We start from the raw sequence: 23,821 nt of genomic DNA on the forward strand, positions 1-23,821 counted from the left end.
TAATACGTTTTTCAAATTCAAAGCCAGGACAAGTAGTGAATGGTGCAGCGGAAAAAATTAACTAAAAAAAACAATTATTTATATTTCAATTTTAATTTATTTTTAATAACTTTAGCTTAATTTTTACTCATATATGCATTATAGATTGATAATAACATCGCGATTTGATCGCTTGATACACAACATGCGCATCTGAAATTTTGTAAAAGACCTAAATATGTTTGTGCATCATATTGATATGCGATAACTTACTTCAAAAATTATGTTTGATTCAACTTGCAGTATCCTACATTAATGAAAGTAATAGAAACTTTTTTTTCTATTACTTAGATTTAGTTATAAATTAAAAGTCATTTTGGATTGAGGAAATTGGAAAAGATAGAAATTAAATATAATTCCCATTGTTCAATGTTATACAAAAAAAAATTGTTGTGTTCTATGTTCTCTGTGGGAGCGGGTCATAATTCTGCTTGTCAAAATTCTGTATGACAAAGTTCTGTGTGGTCAAAATACTGTAAGTCCAAAATTCTGTACGTCATTATGCTGTAAATACAAAATTCTGTATGTCAAAATGGTGTATGAACGAAATACAGACTTGAAAAATTCTGTTTTGTAAACATCTGTACGGCAAAATTCTGTATTTTCAATACAGTATTTTTCAAGAAATTTCTTTTGATAACAAAACACAGCACACATGTAACCAAGTTACAAAATGGAAATTTTCTTTATTTTCTGATCGAATGAACTATTTAATTAAAGTTGTTCATATTGTTTTCTTAAATACAGGGTGTCCCGGGATGAGATAAGAAGACTTTGAGGGATGATTCTTGGGTATATTCTAAGAAAAAAATAATGAACAAATATGTTGTTCACAAGCTTGCCAGAAAACTCATAGATTTTACGATATTTAGGAAAACCTGCACCAGGTAAAATCTCTAAAAAGTGTGTTTTTTGCTTTAGCCAAAAATGGGTACGAATTAAAAATTTATTTTTGTGGTTTAAGTTTATTTCTGTTTAAGGCCTAGTAACAACAATTATTTAAAAAGCTTTTGTGTGCTTGATAGAGCCCGTTTTTTGGATTTTATTGCTAATAATTATTCATGGAGGTTCTCCAATATGATTTACCCGATACAATCCAGGATATTTCACTGATTCAATTAGCTATTTCATATTGCGAACAAGATGACGCTCCAGCCTACTAAGGAAATGAATTTTAAGATTGGCTGATGAAGATAACACTTCTTGTGGAACAAGAAGAATGTAATCACTGAACCATCGTTTAAAAAGGGACAATAGATAGAATAAACTAATAACTAATAATATTCAAAATAAAATCCAAAAAACGGGCTCTATTAAGCACACAAAATCAAGGAGCACACTTTTAATAAATTGTAGTAAACAGAAATAACTACTCAAGTCCCGTTTGCAAATGAGGCAAAATATCTCGGTATGACTTTCGATGCGAAATTAAAATGGGAAACGCATGTTTTAAAATAAATATGATCAATTAAATATGAATTTGAGAGAATACATTTCTCTCGTTGCTTGGACAACATTCTAGACTTAGTATCGAAAGCAAATTATTAGTGTAAAAGCAGGTTCTTAAGCCTGCCTGGACATATGGTATTCAACTCTGGGGTTGTATCCGCGATACAAATTTAAATAGATTACAAACTTTTGAAAATAAATTATTAAGATCATTTGTAAATTCGCCGAGGTACATAAGAAACGAAGATCTTCACAGGGATCTTGGAGTCCCCACGCACTGTGGGATGAAATGGGATTCTAGCGCGCCAAAAGTTCGTTTGAGAAGACTATACTATATAAGGTCTTATTTTCTTCTGCATTTACTTTTTAAGGTCGTTGTTAACATTTTGTATATGCAGAAAATCGAAAACAAAGTAAGGGTGAGAGGGTTGAGGGGTTAATAAGCTCGGTTGAAAGAGAAGTATCAATCTCGGTAGGTGCAATTTAAAACTGTCATATAAAAATATGTTAATGTATTCTTATAATCTTGTTTTAAGATTTGATTTTTATTATATCAAATTAAGTTAATTCTTTGCATGAGGGGGTAAGAAGATTGGAGATTATAGGTATTTGTCAGGGTCAGGAGATTTATGGACTGACTGCATAATGAAAAGATAATAATACTGCTCTTTTGAAATAAAAACATCTTTTTTTATCTTAAGATTATTTTTTCATAATTTTTTCTGAATCACTATCAGTATTAACATTTGAGTTCTCATTATTTTCCTCATTTGAAAAAGAAGTCATATACAAACTTCATCATTTTAAGTTTTTTTCTTTTTTTATTGTTGTTTTCCGAATTGATGATACATAAGGATCTAAAGATACAAAAAGCATGTTTAATAAATCCGTGTTGGTATTTATTCTTGAATTTTTTCTGGTGTGGTCTCTTCTCATTAGCCTATATTCTTTATTATATGCTTCTGCAGCTTCTTCTGACAGTTGACCTTCGACCGTGAATAAAGATATAATAACCAAATAAGTTTTATTGGGTTATATGAAATTTACTTATTTATTTACCCAACGGCAAACTCATATTGCGAATGACATGAGCACCATGAAATAAAATTTGATGTACGCTAGATGGAAGATAAAACCATGGATAGAGCGTAACAAATAATTTTGCGGTCTCGCGAGCAAATGCCTCAAATTAATTTTTTTTATTCTCCGGGCTGTGTTCCCATTATTTGTTGTTCCTGCGCCTATGTAAATGAAATACAAATTTATCTTTTTGTTCGTAAGTCATTTTAAAAGTTAAAAAATGTAATAACTTTTAAAAAGGAGATACTTTTGAATTTTGGTTATAACGTTAAAAATATAAAACACTTAACACGCACTTGTACTTACTTGGAAGCTTAACTGAACTGAGAGTCTATTAAGCTTTCGCTACTTAAGTAATGTTTAAACGGCTGACAAACAATGGTAATATCACGCATTTATGTTATAATTCAAATCGTGGCATATAGGTATAAAATGGCAGACAATACGACAACTTACCAGTCGGGAAAAACAGAAATTTAAAGTCATTTTGATTGATAATCTCTCACAAAATATGGCATAACTAGACAAGTTGGCTGGAATTGGCCGAGATTTTTTGGCAAGTTTACCTCAAGGCACTAGCCAACCAAGAAAATGAAGAGAGAAGAGCTTGCGAGAGCTTGCAAAATTTTGGCGGTCTTTTGAAAACTAAATTTGGGGACAAAAAAGCACTTAATTTAATTGTGTGAATTATAAGCAACGAATAAAAATTTAAAGTTGTTGTTCGTCACTACTGATTCCTTACATTATTTAGTAGTGGGGAAAAAAAATCCTAGCTCACATCTGTTTATTAAAAGAGGAATGTCGATTGATTGAAAAAAGACCAATTTGGCTTCGAAATTTAAATTATTAAAAGGCCTCTATGATACGACGAATAACGGTGAAGTGTATTGGGTTTTCCAATAATGGGTACTAGAATTCTTTTAGTTCAAGTATTAAGAGTGTTCTCTGAAAATATTAAATATTTTCGAAACTATTTTTGAAAATGGGTTTTGGCGCACTAGAGTCCCATTTCATCCCACAGTGCCACGGTGCGCGAAGAAATAAAAACTTTTTGCTCAAAAGCATAGAAGTCGAACATACTAATAGAATAATACTAGAGATTCTCGACGAGACAAACTTAGTACGACGGCGACGTTTGCGAAGGACTAAACCTTCCGATTTGGTACAGTGAAATTTTTCATCTTAATTTAATAAGATTTAAATGTTTTAGAGATTTTATTTGTTTAATTTATAATAATTTCATAAAACAAAATTAGAACCATTCTTTAAATGATTTAATTAAAAAAAAATGTTAAAAAATTTTATCCGGAATATTCCGAGGAATAAAGAAACGAAATAGGCGTGTTCTACGTTTTTGGAATATTCGGAAAAAATAAAGAAACACACTCATAATGATTGAATTTAACTTACAATGCTCTCATAATATAACTCACCGATTAAATAAAATACCTATCCACTGGCATTAAATTTTAAAAATAGAATAAAAACGTAGAAGAGAATTTTTCAACCGACAAAAAAGCTTTATTTTTATTAAAAAAGGTAACAATGATTAAGGATCTCTTACTGCCATACTTTTCTAACTTTTCCACAAAAAAAAAACTTAAAGAATTTAATGCAAGTGGATAGGTATTTTATTTATTCGGTACAGTTCTTTATTTACCAAAAAAAGGTTTCAATTTAAATATTTTGAGAGCAATGTGAGTTAAATTCAATCATTATTTGTGAATTGGCTAAAACATTTAGCAGATCGTAATTTGTTGGCACTATTCAGGTGAAAAGATAAATTTTCAGCGGCCAAAATGTATCCTGCTGTGGGAGCAGGTTGATTTTGTGTCTTCAGACTTCAGAGGATAGGTACATTTTCACAAAAGGTATCGTGTTTTTTTTAATGATTGGTGAAAAACTGAAAACAAATAAAGAAAATAAAAAAAAAACAATACAACAATGAGTACGCAAGTTACATGAAAATAACTCATGATTCAAAGGAATGCAGGTGGTGTTCGTTTCCAGATTCAAAGTCAGCATGACAGCATCCCGTGTCATCGCTACGAGCATCTTGAAAATGTGCAAGCTTGTCAGCATTAAAATAGTATTTAAGCTTAAGATTTTCTGGAATTGTTGTAATTATTTATTAAGAGGCAGTATTGTTGTCGGTTTGGAAATAAATATAAAAATATTTTTTTTTAATTAGATTATCTTATGTAAATATATTTAAGTGGCACCCTAATGGCCAGTTGCACCAAAATCCACTAAAACCAGTTTTTGCTAAAATACTTATAAATTTTATCGACCTGATAGATTTATTGGGTTGGACCAATGGGTGCGTTCACGTACCGATCCAAGGGTATCCGGATACCTTTGTGTTGTTGTAATCCCATATTAAATCTCAGCTGATCGAACACATGTGTTGACAAGCAAAAAAATCCAAAGGTATCCTAAAAATTTCTGGATTCTTGTGTATCTTATGGGAAATGGGAGATTTGAAGAACAGCTGATTCGTGTTCACAAACGTAGCGGATACTTTGGTATCCGGATAGCTTTGTGTTGTTGTAATCCCATATAAAATCTCAGCTGATCGATCAACTGTGTTGACAAGCAAAAAAATCCAAAGGTATCCTACAAATTTTTGGATTCTCGTGTATCTTATGGGAGATTTGAAGAACAGCTGATTCGTGTTCACAAACGTATCGGATACTTAGGTATCTTGGCTAGGGTATCTGTGCGCACGTGAACGCACCCAATATCTTTCACTTATATTTTAGCTAAAATGCTGATTGTGAAAAATCCCTGGATTTTGTCAGCTGATTTTTTAACAGGCCGCCTCCACAGGAGATAATTTTTGTCATGTTGACGTGTCTTAACAAGAAATGTCTTGTGGAGGCTCTCCATTTCTTGTTACAGGCCGACTCCACAGGAGATAATTTTTGTCATGTTGACGTGTCTTAACAGGAAATGTCTTGTGGAGGCTCGCCATTTCTTGTTATGATTCAATGTTAGACAACCGCGTCTTCGATTTTGTCTGAACACGAATGTTACAGGCCGCCTCCACAGGAGATATTTTTCTCTAACTCAATGTCTAACATCTACAACATAACAATTTTCATTTTCTTGGCTGGGCAAATTTTGTTTCGACATTTCATTTCATATGCCTCGTTCACCAGAGGATGATGTATGATTTTTTTGCGGACAAAATTTATTTTAGGTATATGCCGTCAATTTTGTATGAATACTTCTTTCTGTTAATTTGTTTCAATTTATACATGCACTCAACGACAAACTATGCATGTACCTATTGCTTGGTTTGTTTTTTTCTTTCCTTCTAGGATATAAACAAGCTTTATTTTACAAAATCAATTATAATACCTGTTAAATAAATTTACAATAAATAAATAAATTCAAAAAGTATATACCATTTCATCAAATCTAATTCAATTCAACAAAAAACAGTAGGAGAAAAATGCTCTGCCTGTGGCAGTAAAACACAATGCCATAAGAAGTTGGGTCTTGGGTTTTCGCATTGACAGACGTGGTGGTTTCTTAATAATACAGTCAAATAATGAGAAAAAAGGGGTAAATCTCGGAATGAATGTTAGTAGAATTTTTTTTTGCTCAATATCTTCCTTTTGCCATTCTATAACATATCTCAAAAGTCTAGAAAAATCTCATGTCCGCTTGTCGCGATTTCAAGGTCAAATCGCGAAATGAAGATTTTCAATATTAGCAAAAATAGGCTATGGTATTATATACACATATGATACATGATTTCAAGGTATTTTTTAATGCTGATTCCAAAAAATCTGCACCTTATTTTCAAACCAAGAAAATTAGGACTTGCGGACATGAGATTTTTTTAGATTTTTGAGGGTAATTAAAGTATATCCAAACAAAGATTAAAATGAAAAAACTAGTTAGCACTTATTCCTAAGATGAACAAGAATCTTCTTTAGTGCATATCCTAAAATTTGCCCCTCCATCAAAAAATACCATTATTTCGTAGGTATATATATTTTTTTGTAATGGATTGTTTTGATTTTTAAAATCTTCATGCAAAATTTGGTCCATCTACCATAACTTTTAAGGGTTTTTCGGCAGTAAGTTTGCAACTGTTATAATAATATGAGTTGACAGATGAAAAACAGGTATAACTTTTTCCAGAAACGTCAGACTGTCTTGATTTTAGATTTTTTGGAATCAGCATTAAAAAGAACCTTGAAATCATGTATCATATGTGTATATAATACCATAGCCTATTTTTGCTAATATTGAAAATCCCCATTTCGCGATTTGACCTAGAAATCGCGACAAGCGGACATGAGATTTTTCTAGACTTTTGAAATATGTTATAGAATGGCAAAAGGAAGATATTGAGCAAAAAAAATTTCTACTAACATTCATTCCGAGGTTAAACCCTTATTTGACTGGATTATAAGTTTTTCAGCTCTAAATGAGTACCAAATAATCTTAAAAGTTGTTCCACATACTGTTTCGAAGCTCTGAATTTAATTTTGAAATCCAAGTCCTCGAATTCCTGTGAACTCGAAGAACAACTCTTGGCCGTGTTGTTATTTTCTCAAATAAGTCATCATCAGATGAGGATGACAAATCTAAAATTCTGTAATAGGTACCTAATTTTTTTTTTATTGAGTTGGAAATAATTTTGAAAAATGTATTTTACGTGTTCATATTTGTTTTTATTTATTTTTAATCTCCAATTATGTTTCTATTTCGTGTCGAATAATTTTTTAATCTTCACTTTCCAATTTCCTGTCCAAAGTCATATTTTTTTTGTAGATATTTTCGTTAAAACTTGCTTTTAAAATTTATCTGTTGGAAAATGGCATTTTAGTTTATTGGCTTGTTTATTGGGGTTTTAAAACTAAAATTGGTTGGTGCAACCGATAAATGCCATTTTAAAATTAAGCGAAGCAATAAATATTGAAAAGCGTTTGGTGCAACTGGCCACAAGTAAATTATTCCAGTGAATCGTGTGTTGTTTGTAACAGGTAAGTCTGCCTACAAGAGTAGACTGTTGTAGAAATAAATGAAACGCTATAATATAACCGAACAAGTCGACCTTCAGTCTCTTTTTTTCAGTGATTTTTTGTGTATGTTGCAAAATTAAAGAAAGGAGCTGTGCAGTGATTTAGTTCAAGTCATGATAAACAGAAAACAAGTTAATGCTTATTGTTAAAAAAGAATTTAACATTTTTGTTATTTTGTGTTTTTTTATTCTAGAAAAAAGACAAAAATAGTGAGAGTGGCAAAAAATGTGAATTCGGTTTAATGAAAAAAAATTGTATGTGAAGGTTTTTTTGTGTAAATGTGTTTGTGTGTCATAATTTGTGTGGAAAACAACAAAGAGTTTATTTTTCACATAAATATTTAAGTTTCGTTTCAGCAAATGGGCCTTTGACTTTGTTACCCCGTTTGTATGGCGATTTGAATCCGAATTGAATCAGGATTTGGGTCTATATATACCTGAATCCAGATCCAGATTTGTCGATCCGATCGGACTCGGGGAGCTGAATCGAATCGAAAATATGCATATTTACCTAACTAATTGAATGCTCGAGATATAATTTATGGTGGAAATTGTGTGTGATTGTCTTCTTATTTGCAAATTCACTGTATGAATGTATTATGATATCTAGTTTTACTTGCGCTTTGTTTTTGGTTAGATTTTTCTATTTTACTGCAAATATATTAAAAAGAAAAATTGTGTTTTCGATTCTATTTCAATTCGATTCCTCGTCATATACCTGGATCGAAATTTCAATTCAGATTCAATTCGATCTTTAAATCGGTCATACAAACGGGGTATGTAACAGTATATAAAACATGTGGTTTTGATAAAAAAAAACATATTATTTTTAATTTATATATTTAAACTTTAACTACTCAAATTCAACGATGTACTTTTTATGAATATCGGTTGAGAAATGACGAGAAACAAAAATTTAAGCGATTTCATAATAAAAACTTTCGCATGTAATGAATTTTGTTGGTCCATCCACTTTGCGAGTGAGATGGCGTGACGGCACAGCAGAACTGTAAGAAACCTTATAAACGATCATACCATTTCATATTAGTTTTCTTTTATTCCTTTTAAAATTTTAATGATTAAATGTTTAAAATAAAAGAGTATAAATATAAGAATAGAAATAAAAGGAAGTTAAAAGCCACACCAACAAACAATAATCTATTTAATAACCTAATTAAATGTTTTTAATGAAATAATGACTCGTATTTTATATTTACTACTAAGAAACCAAAACTAGTCTACAACATTAATGAATATTTAGTAAAATTAGAAATAAATATGCCTCAGTCTTCGAAGCTTATTATTATATAAATTACATACCAAAGAATATGTTGTATCACACATTAGGACAAGAACATCAATGGGGCTTGTATGGTTCGCAACGCATATTCCACTATTTGGACGATTTTCAATATTGTGATAGTAAACAACAGCGGATATCGCGCTCGATAATAATGAAAAGCAATGCCCAAGCACATCATGAACAATTGCCCGTTTTTTGTCTCCCTCAGGTAAACATCCAACAACAGACGTACACACTGTGAGCCAAATAACCTAACATATTTATTTTTTCAATGATAAAATTGGTAAACAAGTTTTTTTTTAATGTTAACAAAAAACGAAACGAAAATGCAACAGTTTTCAACAAAAGCGTTAAACTAGAGACAACGAGATCCGATTTTAATATATCTGATAATACTTCTCACCAAAGAAAACGTGCAATCTGTAGATAGAACTGCAATGTCAATTGGAGAAGTGTGATTTGCAACACAAAAACCTGCACTTTTAGGTTTATATTGTTCATTATGTTCTGTTATCACACATGACAATGATCGCGCGAATATTCGAAAAGTTAGTTTATAACAAAGACTTGCTACTGGTTGGCGAATAAAATAAAACGGTATCAACGCGGCGATACAATTTGTTAGAATAGCTATCAAGACCTTGGTTAAAAAAAAATTTAAAATTAAATGCAACGTACTTCAAAATAATAAAAACGTATTATAAACGATCAAATTTGAAACTTACTCCAATGAAACAAACAATAACTCTCAAAGGCATCAGAATAATATAGCGCACAAAAAATCCAATCATCCAAATTATTGTTAACTTCCATGAAATAAATTCATAACGGCGATTTGTTCTTGTTAGCAGGTTCCAGTTTTTTAGTTCTTCAGCTTCAAATCGAGATGTTACTTGGTCCTCAATAATAGCTTCGACTCCTGCTTTTACATAGGTTAAACACTTTTCTAGTTGGAAGGAAACCTGTACCTATAGAAAATAAACAAAAGAGATCGTCTTTTTTGTAGACTATAAAATATACTAGAAAGTAAAACGATGACAAGAAAACGTATGTAAAAGTGTCTACTATAGAAATGTGTACTTACCAGCAATGCAAGAGGCTAGAGGCCCTAATTTTAGGTCAACCCACAACTAATCTTACTTTTAGCTAACTCAATTTTTAAACTAGCTTTAATTTGAGTTCATTTGAGGGGCGATAAGCTGAGTTGAGCAGAGCTGACCAGAGCTCAACTGATTTCAACTATCGTAAGAGGTGGTTCATTTTTGTCTATGTATTAAAAAAATCATCTAGCCTGGGTTATTGATTTCAATGGTAGGAAAAAGCACCATGTATACAAATGTAACAATATCGAACATCATCTGATAGCAATAATTTTTTTTTTTTAATGTGCATTTTAGATTTATCCATTCTTTATCGGACACTGTATATTATTCGAACTTTTTTTAAAAGAATAGGCCACCTCCAAAGGAGATAATTTATTGATGTCGTTTTCCAAAATTATGGGAGTGAATCACTCCTTTTTCGTGCAATTTTGGAATTTGTTCACGAAGAATTTGACAAGTGGAGTGATTTGACGTTTGCTTTGCATGTGTTTGTAATACGAAATAATGAATAAAATAATAACACAATCTTTTAAATTCACTTTTAAGGCCCCAGCCCATAGAATCCGTTGCGTCCGTTCCGTCAATACATCCGTTGAAGTTGAAGTTTGGGACAGAAAGGGGTGACCCATAGAATACGTCGTACGACGGATTGCTTTTTGACAGCTCACTTCAAATTCCGAGGTGTGTTCGATATTTTATCGCTGAATGTGCACTAAGGAAGTTCTGATGCAAGAAATTTGTAACTACATATTAATGAAATTTGTAACTACATATTAATGTTAATAAAATAAAATGCGCGGCTAGATTTCATGTAGGTACTTGCTCTTCAGTTAAAAACAATTTTTAATAACAGATTATCATTTGTAGATATGACTTTGGCATAGTAAAATTGAACTCTACAACAGAATTTGAGTATTTAATTGATATAATTTATAAGATACATCATTAAATGTTACTTTTATTACAATTAATTCACTAATGAATACTGAAATTTCACAACTCATAAAATCAGAGAAGAAAAGAACGCAGTTCATTTAGTTCTGAAATTCCCCGGTGTGCACTCTCAAACAGAAAAATGAACAGATCTATTGTTGACAACCAATGTCAAACCATACGACGGATGAAAAAGTAGAAAGTTGGGCAACTTCTTCCGTCGAAACCGTCCGTCTCCGTCCGATCCGTCGCTTATGGGTCGCTTCCCATAAGAACGTGTGTATTTTATCGAGCTGTCAGTCAAAAACTTCGACGGAACGGACGCAACGGATTCTATGGGCTGGGGCCTTTAGTGATTTTTTACAATACTTTATTGAATTTTTTTTGTAAATAAGTATAATTTCCCTCAAAAAAAAAAAGTTAAAACAACCACCCAACAATTTGACAGTCAGTCCATGAAGTCAAATGTAGAAGTATTGGTAATCACTCCGTCACTCCTTCAAAATTTTGGGAGTGAAGAATTCACTCCAAAAATTCACTCCTTTTTCAATTTTGGAATTTGAAATCACTCCTTTCGGAGTGATTATATAGCTAGGAGTGTCACTCCTTGAATTTTGGAAAACAAAATAACAGAAACAAAATTATACTTTTATAAAGTATTTTGGTGCCCTGAAACCGATGTCACATCACGTAGAAAATCAAAAATGCCATTTCTTAAAAGTTTTTGACGTTATGCCTTAGCGCGATATGCCTTTGTAACAGTTTCTAGAAGATCAAAAACTTTTTTCTTTATAATCTTTGAACAACAACATCTTGAAGGTGCTACCACCAATTATTTATGGTTAGAGTTACAGCGTTGTTTCACGGATGGCATTTTAGCTTATCCACATTTCAATTTAAAGTCTTAGTATTTTTTGTTTTTAATGCATTTAAATTTTAAATCTTTTCAATCACCCTTAATATAGTAGGCGTTTCACTTAAACGGAAAACGTAACGATGTAGTTTGAACATGAAATTTAACATGTTCTTTGTAATTTTTATTATATTTGTTTTATTAAAAGGTGTAAATACAGCTGTGTTCAAAATAATAGTAGTTGTTCTTTCTAATTTGACCTGTTCAAAATAATAGTAGTTAAAGTTATTTTTGAAGAATTTAAGAGCGGTTTATACCTACTTAGAATATTTATTTTTGGTTTAAAAGCAAGTACTCATATAATTTTAACAATTTTTCAAAAAAAAAAAAACTATTTGTTTCGCCTTTAATCAATTTAAAGTGGGAAGAGCAAAACACTGGAATGCGGAAAAACGGGAACTCACACCAAACTGCGTAAAGAAGGGAAAACCTACTTAAACATTCATGGTTTATTAGGCTTCTCCTATATAATGGTAGCCAATGCAAATAAATTCAACGGAATACGCCCGTCAAGGGGACAGGCGTATTGTCCAGATGAGTAAAGTTGAGCCTTCTGCATCATCGTTAGAAATCCAAAAGGCTTTAAGCCTGGATTGCAGTCCAGTGACCATTCGGAGACGACTGTTAGAGACAAATTTGTACGCTTGAAGTCCACGAAAAGTTCCGCTGTTAACAAAGAAATATGTTAAAGTACTAAAATTTTCGACCCTCCATGTTTAACTGGGGGTCATTCCGTATCTCGATTATCGCCAGACGTTGGCTTTTAAAAACTTCTAACTTTCAATAGCAAACTGTTGTTCCCGTCTGTTTTAGAAATTCTATAAAGAAAAAAAATTGTCTAGATATAATTTTAACCACCTTTTAAACACTTCTTATTTTAGACTTTCAAGTGAATCGAATAGCAGAGTAGGGCTGTATATTTACAAATGCAGTCCATGCATACAAGATCATTTTTTTTTCATAATAAAAACTCGCACAAGAAACAAAAAAAAAACATCAACGCACCTTCTTCTTCTTATTGGGCGCATTCACAAAAGTAGTGACTACGTAGTCGAGTTTCAACTAGCTTTTGGAATGCGAATTTGCACTACAAAGCTAGGTGACAGATGCAATAAAAAAATTTTTTTTTTTTAGTGGTTTAAATAGCTTATTTTCTTTGAAATTCCTCAAATTCCTGATTTATATTCACATACTGCACAATTAATTTTATTTTATATGCTTTTTTCATCAATTCCACCAAATTTAAAATTCAAATAGAATTTGTTTCCATCAAACAGCTGACTGAGAAATGTCAGCTAACTTTGAAAGCGTCACTACACTACACTACGTCGGAGGGGAAATTTTAAATAATTTTTAAGTTCTTTTCAGCCAATCAGAACGAGTCGACTACGTAGCCACTAGGTTTGTGAATGCGCCCAGCACCCATTATCAATGAAAGACAGAGTCAGGCCGTGTGTGAATTGCGTTAAATAGTTAAATCCGTGTTAAATTTTTGACACTATTGAGGTGAATAAAAAATTTTCAGCTGTTAAAAATTTATTGGGCTCCGGGACCTGGTTAAATTTGAGTTAAATTTTTTTTGCAGATGGGTTTGTTTTGTTTTTTTATTAAAAAGGAGTTTTATGGCAGAAAAGAGGCAGAGAAAAATATTAAACAATAAGCCATACAGCTGAAATTTTTTTGTTCACCTCAATAGTGTCAAAAATTTTACATGGTGTTAACTATTTAACGCAATTCACACACGGCCTCAGTATGACATTTTAAACCAGTTTGAGAATTTCTGCAACCTCTCAAACTGCATGAAGAAATAAACGTAGATGAAACGAATTTCGCTGAGTTACGTGAAGCAAATTGTGGACGATCAAGTCCACGATTAACGTTTTGACGATTATCATTTTGAAAGTTACGGAATGGCCCCCTGTTTTCCGTATTAGGTGTGCGTTGGACGTATTGTGGATATCCAGTACCACCAAAGAGGACAAATTTGCTGTCATCAGTAAACAATATGTTTCGCCAATTCTTCGCTGGCCAGTTTATGTGGTCTTTTAAAAACTGGGTACGCTTTTAAACATGTTTCGTGACTTCAAGCGTAGAAATTTGTCTCTAACAGTCATCTCCTGTTATGCCCTCTTCCATACCTACCAGAGGAAATCGTCGTGCGTTGAACTCAGCACACTTCAATTGTAATGTTCACTTTGATTGTCCATTCGGATATTGTTTTGGGTCAATCAAAGTGCAATAAGACAATAATTGAATTGTGCTGACTCTTTAAACGTGCCGACCATTATCCACTGAGGAAGTTGGGCTCGCGACTATCGGAATGACAAGACAAGTTGAGTCTCATTCAATACGTAAACCAGTAGAGTTGTTTAAATATTAATCCCTGCGAATTCCCATAATATAACATCTTTCGATTGTTATAACATTGGCGCAGCCGGTCCGCAAACCTTTAAATCGCAATAAATAAAAATAAGTAAAAAATAAATAAAATAATAAAAACAAATAAAAATAACCAATAACTTTGTGTTGTGTCGACTTTTGGAAATTTTAAGTGATCACAGTGAATCATAGTTTTTTGCTTTTTCGAAAGAAAATAATTAATTAAATTCAAAGTGCAACAACAATTGGAATACGAAACCACAGTTGACAATGACTATACTATATTTATGTATGTACGTATGTCAATAAGCAGGTAAGTATATTTCGTTGTTATTTTTGTTTTGAATCGTTTTCGTTTTTTTCACTTTTTGAAAAACGATCTACTTATTTTTTTAATTTTTTTTTGCTTGAATTGTTTTATTATTACGGCCAGTATACGTTAATTTTAGTTAATGTAGGTCAGTTTAAAACTTCGAGTTCGGGATAAGCAAATTAAATAAATACCTACGTTATATTGTTTGACTCCAAGTGACTAGTTTTTTTTTTATAATTAACATAATTATGTGTCACACGACAAAAAGTGAAAAGGTTACAGCATGTGTAACCAAAGATTGGCAGACATTTCTTCCTCGAAAGGAGATTAATGTAAAAAATTTCTCAGAGAAAGTGGTTTGTAAATTCTGTAAGAAAACAAACCACAAAAGTGCTTATTGCAGGTTTAAGAGAAATACTTCTTTCCACAATACCTGTAAGGCACGTGGACAACCTCAAAGAACACTTTCGTTACCCAAAGGTCAATTAGAAGCGGTAAACCCGCAAAAGACTAGGGTACGATGCGATTGGTGTTCTAGGGTTGGACACTCTGAGAATGAGTGTAGATGTAAAAGACGATATTTTGTAAAATATGATTGGGTCAAAAACCCAACGTTACCAAAAAACAAACAGATCGTCCCTTATCCATCCACTCAAATTACCAAATCTGCCAAAACGCCTATCCCCGTTGTTAAAACAAACAAAATTTATGATTTTCAAATACCTTCAGTTTTTAACTACATTTTTTTCATTTCACAATTGTTAGTATTCACTAAATGTTTCGATATGATTTATGAATTTTATTCAAAAATTCATAAAATCATCATCGAAGTGAAAAGTAAATTTAACAATAAAGAATTCAAGAAAAAAATGTATATAAAACTGCCATTTCCAAATGCTAAGAGAGGTAAAATTTTTGTTTTAATAGACGAAAATGAAAAAGCAAGCTTTTTAGTAAGTAGTGCATTGAAAAATAATGCAAAAATACGAACTAAAGAAAAATGTAAAATAAAATTAGCTTCTGAAGGGATTGGCGAAACTTTAGGTTCAATTCGGTCGAGTTTGAAGGGAAAACTAAAATTAAATTGGAATATAATAGATGGCCTAAATAACATACCCGCCGATGGTATAATAGGCAGGGATATTCTTGGGAACCATGCTATAATTGACTCTGTTACCAACACATTAAAATTTTTGGATAACAACAGAAAGCTGGTATCAAAGTTTCCCCTTATATATCCGTTTACTTCAAATAGAAAAAGTACCGAATTTCCAAGAACCTCTTCAAGACAAATAAAAAACAGGAGTCACAAATTAAGTGAAACGAGGGTTTCTTCCCCTAAAAAAATGTTTTCAGTGGATAATGTCCTAAACTTAATCTCTAACATATTTTCTAAAAAATATAAACGAGAAAAAGACGACTCTTTTGATCGAAGTCACATCCTCTTAGTGAAAAATATAAGAAGTTCTGTGAACAACGACAATCAAAAATTGAGATCAGTCAATCAATCAAGAGGCTTATGTCCGTGGGTACGCAAAGCATAACCACTTAAACTAAATCCTGTAAATCCTGTCTTGAGTTTTAAACTAGATAGTACTACAAACTTATTTTATTCAAACTTTCAGTAATTTATTATTTATCTTTGTTTTTGAGCATTTAATCCAATTTTTTTTCTATTTTCAGATAACATTAAGATGTCAAAAACTCTTTAACCAAAATCTTTTCATATATTTTCCTTTCCTTAATACCTCAATTCATTATATTCCACTTTCTTCTCAATTTATTATTCCAATTCTTTTCTTTGTTTAAAACCTAAAATATTTAAAGTTGCACTAATTAAATAATAAATATATACATACAAACTACATTTAAATAAATAACTGATTGACAACTACGAAAGTATAAAAACTAATCCAAGATCAATAAATTATTTAAACCATTGCTTTAAAAATCAATTATTAAAAAAAAAAAAAAAAAAAATGTATCTTATTAAAAACTACTAAAATACATAAATACCTATATTAAAAAAAAAATATATATGAAATAAAACAAATATAATTGATTAATTGATTAATAAATCAATTAACTTAACTTTAAGTTAAATAAAAGTATAAACAAAAAAAAATCAAATATTAAATTTTTATGAAACTAAAACGTAATAAGTACTTGAAAATTATTTGAACAATAAGAAAAAATATTATGAAATGTAAAAATAGTCTAAATATGAAAAAAAAAAAAAATTATAAAAATTAAGTATTAAACTTTATTAAAAAAAAAAAAAAAAAAATACAAAGACATTAATTAAAAACTATTACGTAAAGAAGCTCTAAATTAAAATTAAAATTGTTATAAAAATATTACTTTAAAACTTTAAAATGAATGGTCAAGAAGTTATGTTTGGGAAAGATGCTGTGAACTGTAAATAAAATGTTCTGCCAGTACCAGAGGTAAAAAATCGAGTCCCAGGTGGGGAGAGGAACCGCCTATCTTTATCTCTGTATTAAACACACACTATTGCTCACATAAAAACTACCACATTTAACTACAAAGATGTTTCACCCATGCCAGAAAGCTGTAAGATCTAAGGGATATTTTACTCGAATTGAAGTAGTTACAAGCATCAACATACTAGATGTCAAACTCATAAGTAATAGTTGATATGTAGCCGAAATTACATGTCGAACTGCACAACAATCACCTAATTGGTAACAGTGCTAATGTTGGCGATCCCGTTCCTGCTTAAATATACTTGCTGGAGGCATTCAACTTCGATAAAATAATTCAATACCCTTAGAAGATGGGTATACTTCAACATCATATCATAAATAAGTTAAATTGTGTTAGAAATTTAAGCAATCGCATCTTGAGCAAGACGAGAGATAGAAATGGCAATTGGTTCCCCCAAATTGAAGCAGACTGAAGTCAAGACTAATAATTCCAGATTAACTTGACGTCCTAACACATGGAAACGACAATCATCGCATCCGCAGCAAGCCGTCAAACAACACAAAACTCAAACTAAACATACTGACCGAGAATTATAATATTTTATATTACTCCTAAACGTTGAAACTGTCATTTAAAAAAAAAATACAAGATTCATGAGCAAAACATTCAAAATAATAAGAAAAAAGTATTAAATGTATTTTATCCAAATATGTAACTAATTAATAACATTAAAAAAAAAGATTATAAAAAAGAAATAAGAAAATGTTAGTTGTATTCAAAATAATAAAATGGATTAAAATTAAAATATTTAATAAAACATAATATTAATAAAATATAATTAAACATTCTATTTAAACATAATGATTATTTAAAATATTTAATGTATTCAAAATTCGTAAATAACTACAAAGAAATTAAATTAAAAAATAAATAAGCAATAGATACGTATGTCAAAAAAGATAATTTATAGAAAATAAGAAATCAATTGTTATATTGTTATAAGAAAATGCTAAATAAATATGTGTTATTTAATCTTGTCGATCGTCATCCGGTTGATCGTGAGTTCTTCCTCCGGGTGGGGAGGGATGTTATGCCCTCTTCCATACCTACCAGAGGAAATCGTCGTGCGTTGAACTCAGCACACTTCAATTGTAATGTTCACTTTGATTGTCCATTCGGATATTGTTTTGGGTCAATCAAAGTGCAATAAGACAATAATTGAATTGTGCTGACTCTTTAAACGTGCCGACCATTATCCACTGAGGAAGTTGGGCTCGCGACTATCGGAATGACAAGACAAGTTGAGTCTCATTCAATACGTAAACCAGTAGAGTTGTTTAAATATTAATCCCTGCGAATTCCCATAATATAACATCTTTCGATTGTTATAACACTCCGAATGGTCACTGGACTGCAATCCAGGCTTAAAGCCTTCTGGATTTCTTACGACGATGCAGAAGGCTCAACTTTACTCATCTGAACAATACGCCTGTCGCCTTGACGGGCGTTTTTCTTTTTCGTTTTGGGTTTTCCGTTGAATTTATTTGCATTGGCTACCATTGTATAGGAGAAGCCCAATAAACCATGAATGTTTAAGTAGGTTTTCCCTTCTTTACGCAGTTTGGTGTGAGTTCCCGCTTTTCCGCATTCCAGTGTTTTGCCCTTCCCACTTTAAATTGATTAAAGGCGAAACAAATAGTTTTTTTTGAAAAATTGTTAAAATTATATGAGTACTTGCTTTTAAACCAAAAATAAATATTCTAAGTTATAAACCGCTTTTAAATTCTTCAAAAATAACTTTAACTACTATTATTTTGAACAGGTCAAATTAGAAAGAAGAAACAAAGGCCAATGAAATTATTTTGCACCTTCTTTTTCATTTTAAAACTACGATACATTTAGTAGTAATGGACCGTTAGAAACTTTGACATCAAAGAAATTAAATTTTTAACCGTAGAAGCACAGAAACAGGTATAAAAGCGAAAAAGTTAAAGCTAAAAATTGTAATATCAAACAGAAAATTGCACGTTTTAAAAAAATTTCAGCTGTATGGCTTATTGTTTAATATTTTTCTCTGTCTCTTTTCTGCCATAAAACTCCTTTTTAATAAAAAAAAAAAACAAAACAAAATCATCTGCAAAAAAAATTTAACTCAAATTTAACCAGGTCCCAGAGCCCAATTAATTTTTAACAGCTGATAATTTTTTATTCACCTCAATAGTGTCAAAAATTTTACACGGTATTTACTATTTAACGCAATTCACACACGGCCTAAATGAGAAAAAGCAATGTATTAAGAATGTATACTTTGACAACATAAGCGTTACGAAAACTGAAGAAATAGCTGAAAAGTTGAATGAATATTTTGTTAAAAGTGTGACAGAAACCAATGAGTCAATTCCATTCGTCCAATTTAGTCGAAGATCTAATTTTACAAACACCATATTTAAATTTAGATGTATAGCGACAAGTGAGTTAAAAGATGTGTTTAAGTCGATGAACAACAAAAGAGACTTTAATTTCTTGAGCACGAACATAATCATGGATGCATTCAACATTACTGGTCCAATGCTTGTTAAAATTGTTAATTTTTCAGTGCTATCAGGACTCTTTCCTGAAACGTGGAAAGAATCTATAGTTACTCCTATCGAAAAAATAAAAGGAACTGACAAAAGCGAAAACTTCCGACCAATCAACGCTCTCCCAGTATACGAAAAGGTCATTGAAAAAATAGTACATTCACAACTTGACGATTATTTCGAAGAAAACAACTTACTACTGGAGAACCAATCTAGTTTTCGAAAAAAACATTCATGCGGGTCCGCACTAAATAATGTACTTATAAGTTGGAAATAGATGATAGCTGACAAAAAGTTTGTGCTGTTTTTCTCGACCTTAAAAAGCCCTCTTGAGACAATCGACCGAAAAATACTATTGGATAAACTAAGAGGCTATGGTGTTAGAGAAGAAGAGTAGAAATGGTTTAACTCTTACCTATCCAACAGAACACAAAAACATCAGTGAATGGAGTTTTGTCAAACAGCGTCGAAACAATTTACAGAGTTCCCCAGGGATCTATTTTAGGCGCACTGCTATTTATCATATACATTAACGACATTAAAGAAATTATTATCAATTCTCAAATTGTACTTTTTGCCGATGATGCACTTATTTTCATATCGGGAAAGAACGCCGAAGATTGCACGAAACATTTACAAGAAGACCTCAAATGAATCAGCGAATGGTTGAAAGCTAACAAATTAAAACTTAATGTGGCGAAATCGAAGAGTACGGCTTTAAAAATATGACATCGACCTGAACCTGGAGATTGACAAGGAAAAGATAGAACAAGTCCAAATAATGAAATATTTAGGTATAATCATAGATAGCAAATTAAAGTTTAATATGCATATTGATTATTTAGTCAAAAATATATAATGATAAATGGATTTTTTAACAGAACAAGAAACAAATTATCTGTAATGTGTGCAATCAATATTTATGTCATGATAAAACCTCATTTTCATTTTAAATTCATTTTTATTATTCATCAACTTAAAACTATCTTAAAGTTAGACAAAAATTCATAAAAACTAGCCTACTTATCAATTACTTACAACTAAGTTACTGGCCCTATACGGGCACTCTAAGTTATACTTCATTTTTCTTAATTCTAATGCCTTTCGGCCTTATAACTATTTTAATACTAATATTTTAATGGTTTTTATTTTTACCAAGAAATAATTTAAAAAAACTTGGTATCATATCATTTTTTTTATTTTAAAACTTACAAACTAATTAAAACTACTTAAACTACTTAAAACAAAATTAGAACCGCCAAAGCAAGCAATTTTTGTTTTTTTTTTTTGTATTTTTTTTTTTGTATTTTTTTTTTGTATTTTTTTTTTTTTGTTTTGTTTTTTTTTTTTTTTGTATTTTTTTTTGTAGTTTTTTTTTTTGTATTTTTTTTGTATTTTTTTTTTTTGTATTTTTTTTTTTTTTTGTTTTTTTTTTTTGTTTTTTTTTTTGTTTTTTTTTTTTGTTTTTTTTTTTTGTTTTTTTTTTTTTTGTTTTTTTTTTTTTTTTGTGCCACCCCGACTGTCCCTACTTAAAACTAAACACCTAAAACTATGTAAGCCGGCCAAGGCATTAAAAACGAAGACCACTTTTATCTATACATGAATACCATTACTAAGCCACCAAAACTGGTTCTCCTGCTTTACCCTATCTCTTCGGTCCCGATCAGACACAGTCCTACTGAACCGAAGACGCCCTTCTCCGCCTAGTGCGAGAATGTCCCTGTCATACAGCAGTCGCCTGTCCACGGTTCTTCGCCCGACGTGGTAGATTAGCGGAACTGCCAATCTATCCTGTACAAGCCCCCGACTATCTAAATAGAGGAATGCCTCAGGCGGAATATAGCCGCTTAAACACACACTCTTGAAGTATTCGTCGTTAGGGTAGTAAGCCCCAAAAATGTAGCTATTTGAAGAGGCCATCGCTCTTGAAACGTGGCCACGAACAAGCTTCAGCATAAAGTTATCAATTCTATTCATGTTGGCCCTATTGTATAACACCTCATTGGAATAGTAATGCGTGTAATCAGATTCACGTGTTCTGTGCAGACCAAGGCAACGTCTAAGACACTGCCTCTCAAACACCCGAAACTTTTCCATTTGAGATGGAGCAACGTTGAACCACACAGGGAATCCATAGACAATCATAGGCCGGATGAGGGCCATGTAGCAAATCACCTTAACCCTGGTGTCAAGCCGACTGCTATAAAACAGCCGTTTCGTCAGGGCAAAGGCTCCCCTAGCCCTGGCCAGAGCAGCATCCATATGTCTATTGAAATATAGATATTGATCTAGCCAGATGCCAAGGTACTTTACTACACTTTTACTTGGCAATGGATGTCCGTGTGGTCCAGCGATCGCCAGCTTCCGCCAGTTCCTTCGCGTATCCCCTGAGGCCCTAGCCAAGGGAGTCCTAAATAGAATCGTTTCTGATTTCTGAAAGTTAATTTTCAACTTCCAGTCATCACAATATCGCTGAATTTTGTCAAAGTCACGTTGCAAGAGAATTCTGATGACCTCAACTTTTGGAGCTGTTCTGTACGCAATTAGATCGTCGGCATACGCAATTGCCTGAGTTAGACTTCCTATCAGATCGCTGGTGTAAACACTAAAGAGAATCGGTGAGTTCACCGCTCCCTGCTGAAGACCATTTTTAATATTAAAAACTCCAGTAGAAGTTGCATTGCCACTTTTGACAACAAACGTTCTACCATTGAGCATGTCATAAAGCATATATAAAAGTGGTTTACTTATACCAAGTCTTGTTAATTTAAGGTAGAGACCTTCTAACCAAACGGTGTCGAAAGCCTTTTCCAAATCGACAAGACAGGCACCCGTGCACTGTTTTTTAGATTTGTTCCACTGAATATCAGATACAAGTTTAGACGCGGCATGAATAGTGTCATGTCCTGCCTTAAACCCGAATTGATTATCCGTTATGATATTGTTGTCTTTAGCCCACTGAGACAGAGCCCTATTGATAACTTTTTCAAATACCTTGCTGATACTTGGAAGGAGACTTATCGACCGGAGATTTGCCGGATTGGAGTTGTCCTTTCCCTTTTTCGGTAGAGGATGTACCACTGCTGTTTTCCAACGCTTTGGATAACATGCATTATTCAGAGCGTTGTTGAACAGAGTGGCAAAAATGTCAATAGCTTCTTGCGGTAGATGTCGTAGTACAATATTGGATATACCATCGACTCCTGCTGACTTCTTTTTCTTTAATGAATCGAAGATGAGCTTGAGCTCTACCTTCGTAGCTAACAGGGTGTTAGCCCCAGCATGCTCGGCGATGATGGCGTTTGCCAAGTGCTCTTCATTAAACCCGGTAAAACCACGATTCTCAGATCGCCTTGGCGTAATATCATTACGTAGATAGAAGTGATGAAGGAGGGCCCTGTTTTCCAGGTCATGGTTCGGGTTAATGCTAGCATTTACCTTGTATACTTGCTGGAAGGCAGCACCCACCGCCTCCACTTTCTCTTGCGGGTCTTCGATTATAAGGAGGTCGTCGTCAAAGATGGCTTCCCCTGGATTTATGCCTGCGGTCAGGAGTACGTCTCTGTTTTCCACAGTTCTCTGGAGCTTAAGACACGGAAGCTCGTTTTGATCATTCCGTCTAAAAATCTTATTAATCTGCGGAAACATACTCGGGTCACTAGAATTGACGGCCCGAATTTTTTGTCCCAATACAAATCAATAGACAACCTATAATTTTCTTTGATCAACTGGTTGATGTTTTTGATCGACGACTTCAGTGTTCTGATCTCCAGATCGTGTGGGTCGGTAAATCGCCGGTATAAACGTTTAAGTCTTGTCAATAGTCCGCTTTTTTGTCTGTGGAGTGCGTCAATAGTCGCGTTTCGGTAAACGTTATTTTGGTCACGTTCTTTGTATTTAGGTATCGTTCTGTTCATCGTTTGTAAGATGGTATCGTCCATCTGTTGGAGATAACCATCGATCTCACTGTTCGACAGATTTCTGTCGTTTGGAGGGGCTATGTTCGAACGGAGTTCTCTTGCTAAGGTGTTGGTGAAGCGTGGCCAGCGCATCTTACCGTAGTTGTAAGAATGCTCCGGTACATACTCCTCCAATTCCACAAGCTCGTTCGGAAGCTGTATTGCGGCGGCGAGTCCACAGTGGTCGCTGTCGTACTCAATTGTACGAAGGCAGTTTCTTGGGTGTTGGCCCACAGCGTATGTTATTGTCAGTCTTGAGTCTAGAAGCAATATATCCAGAAA

At 32.5% G+C, this 23,821-nt stretch overlaps 1 protein-coding gene across 4 annotated transcripts in view; it reads right to left on the reverse strand.

The window, feature by feature from the left end:
- LOC129906512 (glycerol-3-phosphate acyltransferase 3) overlaps positions 1 to 23,821 on the reverse strand; it is a 113,909-nt gene that overhangs the window by 25,777 nt on the left and 64,311 nt on the right. For 2 of the 4 annotated variants that reach the window (XM_055982294.1, XM_055982293.1), the window contains 3 exons: positions 9,638 to 9,880; positions 9,316 to 9,552; positions 8,930 to 9,163 (listed from right to left, as the gene is read on the reverse strand). In XM_055982294.1, the coding sequence (XP_055838269.1) occupies positions 8,930 to 9,163; positions 9,316 to 9,552; positions 9,638 to 9,880 (714 nt within the window). The remainder of the gene's footprint in view (positions 1 to 8,929; positions 9,164 to 9,315; positions 9,553 to 9,637; positions 9,881 to 23,821) is intronic. The other 2 variants (XM_055982295.1, XM_055982296.1) reach the window with 2 other exon arrangements.

The sequence above is a fragment of the Episyrphus balteatus genome, chromosome 1 (assembly GCF_945859705.1).
Source record: "Episyrphus balteatus chromosome 1, idEpiBalt1.1, whole genome shotgun sequence".
Classification (NCBI taxonomy): domain Eukaryota; kingdom Metazoa; phylum Arthropoda; class Insecta; order Diptera; family Syrphidae; genus Episyrphus; species Episyrphus balteatus.